At 40.7% G+C, this 7,540-nt stretch overlaps 2 protein-coding genes across 8 annotated transcripts; one reads left to right on the top strand and one right to left on the bottom strand.

Annotated features, from left to right (window-relative positions):
* Positions 1 to 112: 112 nt before the first annotated feature.
* LOC112289210 (nudix hydrolase 23, chloroplastic) lies at positions 113 to 3,097 on the bottom strand. Its single transcript, XM_024534238.3, has 7 exons — positions 2,550 to 3,097; positions 2,016 to 2,147; positions 1,787 to 1,863; positions 1,435 to 1,570; positions 1,049 to 1,189; positions 873 to 931; positions 113 to 581 (listed from the first exon to the last, which is right to left on the bottom strand). Exons 1-7 carry the CDS (start codon positions 2,934 to 2,936, stop codon positions 521 to 523), a joined length of 993 nt encoding a protein of 330 aa, XP_024390006.1. The 5' UTR covers positions 2,937 to 3,097; the 3' UTR covers positions 113 to 520.
* A 355-nt stretch (positions 3,098 to 3,452) lies between these two features.
* LOC112289272 (GCN5-related N-acetyltransferase 6, chloroplastic) lies at positions 3,453 to 6,843 on the top strand. 7 transcript variants are annotated; one of them, XM_024534361.3, is made up of 10 exons: positions 3,453 to 3,650; positions 3,880 to 4,119; positions 4,298 to 4,484; positions 4,634 to 4,686; positions 4,975 to 5,011; positions 5,136 to 5,198; positions 5,560 to 5,685; positions 5,785 to 5,896; positions 6,209 to 6,285; positions 6,403 to 6,843. In XM_024534361.3, the coding sequence occupies exons 2-10, from the start codon at positions 3,926 to 3,928 to the stop codon at positions 6,466 to 6,468; spliced, it is 915 nt and encodes a 304-aa protein (XP_024390129.1). In that variant the 5' UTR covers positions 3,453 to 3,650; positions 3,880 to 3,925; the 3' UTR covers positions 6,469 to 6,843. The 7 variants fall into 7 exon arrangements, with proteins under 7 accessions (XP_024390129.1, XP_024390130.1, XP_024390127.1 ...); XM_024534360.3 differs by having other exon boundaries at positions 3,504 to 3,712; XM_024534362.3 differs by having other exon boundaries at positions 3,478 to 4,119; positions 5,136 to 5,183.
* Positions 6,844 to 7,540: the final 697 nt, after the last annotated feature.

The following is a 7,540-nucleotide window of genomic DNA, read 5'->3' as shown; positions in this document are numbered from 1 at the left end:
AAGCCAGGATTGGCAGTTTAATGATCTCGCTATTTATTTATCTATTTTTGTATAACTTATTTAGGAGACCAACTTGTCATGTTAGAAATACAAAAACATAATCTGAGTGATGTGTATGAATAGCTACTGCTTTGGCAAACTTGAAATTCAGTCTAAAGAGGTTTGAGCGTCATTCTCAAGCCTCAAGTAGATGACTCAATCAATACAGAATTTCATTTCGCTGAGGCTCCACCGTCCAGCATGTCCAAGCTTTCAATTCCTAAGAATATCTAACAAAGTTTTCCAGGAATCTCTCCATGGGTGACCAGAGGTCGTCTTTAGACCTGAGGGGGTGAAGTTATTCCAAACTGGGGAGGATTCCATTACGTGGAAACGTGCAGCTCATGCTGCAGGGGGGACAAGATACAACTTATCACCTCCAACACTACCAAAACTCAGATTGCCCACAAGAAGAATGTTCTACCGCACACCCAGATGACCATTCCATGCAGGATGAATGAATCAACTCGACACTCCACCATCATGTCGCGAGGTGATCCCGAACAACATAACCAAGTGGATCTGACGGGCTGGCACCAGGCCTGCAGTTAAGCCATAAGTCCACCAGTTTGATCAAATTATTACATTAATATGCGAAAACTTGACTGGACGATATAACAACTGGGCTAACTTTGAACATGTAATAGATAAAACATGCAGGAGCTCAGAATGTCTACAAGAGGATGGTGCAATCTCATGAACAAATGATGTACAAAGCAGGTGATAGGAGGTGATAGGATAACAAACAAACCCAAGTGAAAGAACTAAGATAGTATTAGCAATATTGAATCATGCTGCTATAAACAAAAGGAGGATCTCATTAACACACTGACCTTTTAACAATAACCCCATGGTGATGTCTGATTCGGCCTGCCTTGACGTCTTCAATGTACTGAAATGATATCGATTACTCAGAAGAAAATTCCTCCACAGACAGAAACTCCAGCACATCACAAAAACTACATACGTCAAAAACCTTATTAGCAAGTCGAATGAGTTTGAAACTCACCATTTTTAGAGCGACAGTTACAGAAGAGAATGCAATCGAATCGAATGGTATCTCATCAAGTGAAAAAAGAGCACACTCCAGCGATTCCGGACCAGGAGAGAAGGTCGGCTGCTTGAATCGGGCACGAAATATTATATAGCTCTGCACTGCACATGACCGAGAACCTTTTACTGGATCTTAAAAAGAGTGATACCAGAACATCTGGATATCAAATCACGACAATGTCTACTTCTTGGAGCCTACATTTTACGCTAACAAACTCAGAAAAGAAGACCACATCAGATCCGAACATTATAATAGATGACCAGCTATGAAGTGTTTCAACCATTAGACACTGTTAACACATTTGAGACACACAGCCTTGAAGCTGTATTTAGAGTACTAACCTGGCCAATTAACGGGATATCCAGATGAGCAAAATGGGCAACAACTTCTACGTCTGCACGAGCTTCTTCCAAAGTCTCTCTTGCTGCACCTTCGGCAGCAGACTCCCCGAGCTCCATGTATCCTGCTGGTAGTGTCCTGCAAATACGTCGTCCATTATCACCCTTTAAATCAAGCATGAGTTTATGGGTCCAGAAACTAGTATTCATTCCACTTCACAAGCAGCAGAATTCAATTAAAAAAAGAAAAAAAGAAAAAAAGAAAAAAAGAAAGTCATTCTCTGAATAAAATCACATTGGTGCATAATCCCTCTGATCATCCTTGCAACAGTAGAATGGCTGCACAGTTTCTCACCAAAGACCATAAGAGGGCTCGATATTCCTCCTGCAAAGCAACACCTTGTTCTCATGCTCCACCAGGCAACCTACCACCTGTAGCAAATGTAGCAACTCTAAATGTCAGAAAAACAGCAAGACATCCATATAGCCGATCACAATACCCTCCATGACCTGGTGTTCGAGGTCAACTGACGTTACTGTGCAGAGTACGATGGCATCACAATACGAGAGGAATTCAGTCATACCATTTTAGGATTCTGATAATGTATTGAACCGCATTTTGAACAGACAGCTCGCAACTCATGCTCGCCCTCTGGAATCCGTTGCTGCATAGCTCCTCCGCATGATTGACAGAAGCTCACAACTGGTCTGAACACCTGCATAGATTACGAGTAAACTTCTTTTGCAAGAATTGGAGGCATAGACCCCACAAAAAAAACCTATACCTACCACAATCTCTGTTCAATAAGTGATTGAACTACATTCGTTGTATAATTGTCTGGAGTTGAAGGAAAATGGTGAAAAGCCTGGACCCCGCCATGAAGTTGCATATCATGAAAAGAGTCGATTTTCAGGAATTAGTTCACAATAAACTGATGAAAGAATTCGGTAAACTTGCAGGGGTATTGCATCCACAGCTAGTAATGAGAGAACGACACTCACATTATTGGACATTGGCATAAATAAATAACCATAATCCATTCAGACCTCCACTAAGAATTCTGCATCCAGCCCACTCTCGCAGATATATTGCAATCGAGAATATCACTTTTTCTGACCTTAGGCGTTTCTTGCACGTTCTCAGAGGTGGATGTCTCCGCCGCACTCGAGCTGTCACAATACATCACAGAACCCTGCCTCGCCTTCGACAGCCCTGCTGTCGAACCGTCCAACCTGCCTCTGATTGAGCTACTCATCGCCCGAATCCCAAGTAGCTCACCACAGAGGTTGTGTAACCGCAAACCTAAACCCATTCCAGTGACGCCATCGCAGACATGCTCATGAACCCTAGAAAACAAGCTCGTTCTGCGAACGAACGTCCCAGCTCCTGCGCCTCCCGATGATAACAACAGGCACGAATTCGAAGGCGGTGATGACAATGGAAAGAGCGATTGTGTCGTGAGGTGCCTATTGGACAACAATCCTCGTACCACACTGCCTCCCATTGATGAATCTCACCTCAAATCACGGTCAATCTCATCAAATTCAGCCGCTCCACGGACAACAAGAGCGACCACAAGGAGTTCGACTTCGATGATGCTCTTTACCACAATCACAGCAGCATCAGAAACACAAAACCTCGCACTCTCGAAGCACCGGAAGCTCAACAAACAGCAATTGGCCATAGTCGATCGCCATCTTCTGGCCATGACCAGGATGAGAGCCCCTGCTTCTTCTGTACCATTCTCGCCGATTTCGTCCATCATTCGGTTATCGTCCCAGGCTTCCACTTCGTTCGTCGTTTCTTGCCACCAGTCGTTCGGTCGTCGTCCGATATCACCTTTTCGTTCATTATCCACTTTTCGTCCACATTTCGTGGTCTCGTCCTCCTTTCGATGAATATCAAAGCTACAGTGTTGCGGTAATGAAAACTCTGTTCTAAATCCATCCACGACATCCGTTCGTCCCCGTGGAAGGATGGATGCAATCCTCTTCGACGCCTGAGGACCATCTTACCGAGAAGCGCAAGTTCACGAACTTGGATTTCGTAACTGAGATGCACTTTTCAATGCTGCAATCCATCTCTAGATCCCGGATTTCTAAATTCGTAGAGCTAATTTTGAGTTGCGGAGCTTTCGAAGGATGCGTGTGTGACAACGCCTACGATTTTTGCGAAGTCACTATTGTTTTTTAAACAACAGTTTGGAGCTAGTGCATTTGTAAGGACTTGCGTTGTAGGTTTTTGTGAGCTGATAGAGACTTAGTGAAATGCGTAGATAAGGTAACAGACGCTGCAACACTCGCTGACGAGTTAGAAGACATTTCATGAGAGGATATTGCAGTGGAGTCATGGTCTAAGCATGATAGAGTGGCATTTGACTGTTGAGTTTGTTGTTGAAGATTTTCGGATGGTTTTATGACGCTGAGGAGTCAATTGGCGTCATGCAGGAGTGAATTGTTTGGATGTGAGGACATGTTTATTTAGGGTGAGGCTATGGAAGTTGCCTCTAATCTGAGAATATTTGGGAGTATGACGATGGCTCTGGCAACAATGCCATCACTCTCAGCTTCGAATCTGCTAGGCGCTCAGAGTCCAACGCGTATGACGATTGGGCCGATCTTTGGAAGATCGAATTTCTTCTGTGGATTTTGCTCCTACGTGACTTGCCTGCAGATAGGGTTCGACAGGTGTGAAGTCCAAATTCATTGTAATGTTCGAATTGAACTGCTGCAAAATGTTATGTAAAGCTGTGTTTGAGCCTGTTAAATTCAAATAGCTTGAATATGATTGATTGTACGTTTTAGTGACATCGATAATTGCAAAGGGTTGGCCAGTGATAGTGCAGCTGTGTTTCGTTTTTTGCAGGAGAGGAGAACTAGTGAGGAGAGTTGGGAATGAGCGGACTAAGGCTACAATAGAGTTATTGCATAACGTCCTCGCCTATTTGAAACCTGTAAATTCTGATAACGAGTCTCAAAACCTTAAAAATCGCTGCTCGGCAACGTACAACCATTTCGACATTCATGAAGCTCGATTAGAGTACGAGTTAAAGGTACTGATTATGTTTTCAAAAAAATCCTATCTGAAAATCATTTGTGAAATGTAGCATGCAGTTTACTTAAGGTGTTGTGGCAGTCGCGTCCAGTTTCTGTGGAATCCTTGTTTCTGCTGATATGGTTGTGTCTGTTGTTACTTCTGTAGGATGCAGCCTGGTTGCGTGCGGATGCGTACTCTGAGCAGCAACCATTCACAAGGTCGGTTATGTTGGTCTTTGGCAAGGAATTAACGTGAATTGCATAATGTGAAGTCTATATAAAAAAAAAGTAATGAATTAACCAACTATAATGGCTAAAAGCCCATTTATTTTGAACTCACAAAAACCATTGACGTAGTAGCCTTTTCGTGAGGTTGACGGATCCATTAGTTTGTTGAGGTATTTTTTAGTGTGGATTTCTTAGGTATCAATAGGAACTGCTCTGCTCTTGCTCACGTCCTGTGTTGTAGGCCTTGTGTTCTTGACGCTCGTGTCTACTGTATTCCAGGTACGTTGACAGCTTTAAGAAAAAGTTTGCAGAGCAGGTGAGGTAATTCCTTTTTCCGCATTTAGATGCTCTTCCCATTGTGGAATTAGACTGATAGGTCACATACTCTGTATCGTAATTGAAGTTTGAACAATTTTTTAATGGGTGCTCAAATGTGGTAGGAATTTGCAGCACTGAAACGGCGCTTATCTGGCCAACCCGGTTCATACGTATGTCTTGTAGCGGTATTCCAGCCATACTTTTTCACTGAATTTTTACATCTCACCATCTCGTTGTTGGGTATCCCATTGGTTTAGTGTGGTCATAGTGGCAAATATTTCCAAAACATTCTTGTTGCCACGCAACTCGTCGCGATTAATGCTACTTCCACGTTCTTTAGTGATGAGAATTTGGAACTGCGCGTTTAGTCCCCTATCCTCCTGATTAGATTCTTCCGGGTGGATTTTCTTGTTATTAGCTGAAGGATCAGTTGCTCCTGATTTTTATGGCACCATCGAATGTGCATAATGTACTTCAGTAGAATAATACGATTTCTGACACAAATATATCCAGATCGAATTCATTCACATGAAGTCTTTTGTTCAGGTATCCAATACATTACCAACAGATTCAATTGAGGTGGACTGGCAAGATTGTGAGAAGGATAGACAAGTGCTCGGAACGCTTGATTTTAGTCTTCATCGCCCATCTCCTGGTGAATCTTTTGGGGGGGTATGTGCATGGCAATATTATATCTTCCCATCGTATTTAAGTTTTATATACATCTTGCTATTACATCCACGAATTGATGAACATTCTTCCATATTGCAGCACAGGCTACCATATGGCTACATTGCTAATGTATGCGTGGAGAAGTCGGCACGAAAACAGGGAATTGCTTCAGCACTGTTGGAACGTGCAGTGCAGATTGGGCGTGATTGGGGTAAATTCGCATTTTTCATACTGATTTGTACTTTCATCAGGATCTTTTACGAAACGTATCAATGTTGTGACTTTTTTGTTCATGTATCTTATCACAAATACTCTTAAATGTTAGAATTATAATCCGCGACCTTGTTGTGCGCCCCATGATCATCCTCATATGACATTACCACCAGATCGTGAATCGTCCTATCTGCTGTGAGGCTAAAATAGTGCAATTTAACAAGAATATACACTAGTCCACAGCAATATTTGCAAATATTATTATTTATCTGAGATATGGATACTTACGAGTTCTTCTTTATTTCCGCAGGGCTGAATGCAATTTATGTACATACACACGCTACTAACGAACCTGCCTTTAAGTTGTATGTGAAGAAGGGGTTCGAGGTAATGATTCGTATACCAACTTTGATGCAGTTACCAATTACGTTTTAGAGAATGAAGTTGAATTTAGTCTGCATTCTAATTTGATTGCGATGGCTGCATTTATTTGTGAGGATGCAGGCTCTTCAATCAGGATCTTCACAAAAGCTTGTGGATGGCAACATACTTCTTCGATTGATAATGTAAATCAACTGAGGTTTGAGCATGATATGTTAGTCTTTGTATTCCGTTAGTTAGTTTCTTCTCTAGAGGTTAGAAATTGCAGTCCTGCTCGAGTCCAGTCATGGTTTATCGAGAGCTTATTGAATCCGTTAACGCTCGTTGGCATCAATCTGTGTACGCGGGTTGTATCTGGTAGGTCTTGTCCGTGCTGCCAACAGAAGAGCAGTGATCAACATGAATTGTGCATGCTTTTATCGTTGCCTTCTGCGTGATTGTTATTCTGTGTCTTTCGAAGATACGTTATCGAGTTAATTAAGTGCATAGAAAATTCCAACAATGATTGATGTTTTCATTTTGATCAACGATAATCTAAAAAACACTCAACATGATTTTTAGGAATCTTGATTTCTATTAGTGTTTGTTTCAGAGAGATGCACTGGGACTTCTATTTCAACTCTCTCTCTCTCTCTCTCTCTCTCTCTCTCTCTGTATATATATATATATATATATATATATATGTGTATTATGATCATTGACTTCTAGAATTTTTATTGCAATCTAGATCATTTGTCTAAGTTTTTAAAATATTGCAAGTCTGCAAATATTGCCTTATAAGATAAATGCAACCTTTCTATGTGAACCTCCAGTAGATGAGGAAATAGTAAGAGATGGATTTTTTTCATCAAAAGGCACTTTTTATTTAATTACAAGAACATGGGTAGATTATATAAATAATTTTTTAAGATCAATTCAATTGCAAGGAAGAGATAGAAGTTTATAAAAGACTTAAGATTGAATGAAATTACATTTAGTTTAATCTCAATGATGAAGTGTACTTATTTGAATTTGACCAATTGTAATTCACCTTCTAAGAATACAAAAATTCTAAGTATCACAAGATGTGGATTCAAATCAAGAAGAAGGGCCACGGAGATATAAATGTTAAAAAAAAAAAAAAAAAATCAAAAAAAAAATCAAAATATTTTTAGATGTCAATGATATACATTATTTATAATATTCAAAATATTTATTGACAGATATATTAGCAAGTCATTAAAAGAAAAATACATGCCAAAGCTAATAATAAGAGATCTTG

Source organism: Physcomitrium patens, chromosome 12 (assembly GCF_059467195.1).
Source record: "Physcomitrium patens ecotype Gransden chromosome 12, ASM5946719v1, whole genome shotgun sequence".
In the NCBI taxonomy this organism is placed as follows: domain Eukaryota; kingdom Viridiplantae; phylum Streptophyta; class Bryopsida; order Funariales; family Funariaceae; genus Physcomitrium; species Physcomitrium patens.
The sequence above is the reverse complement of the archived record's forward strand: the minus strand, read 5'-3'. Positions and strand labels throughout refer to the sequence as shown.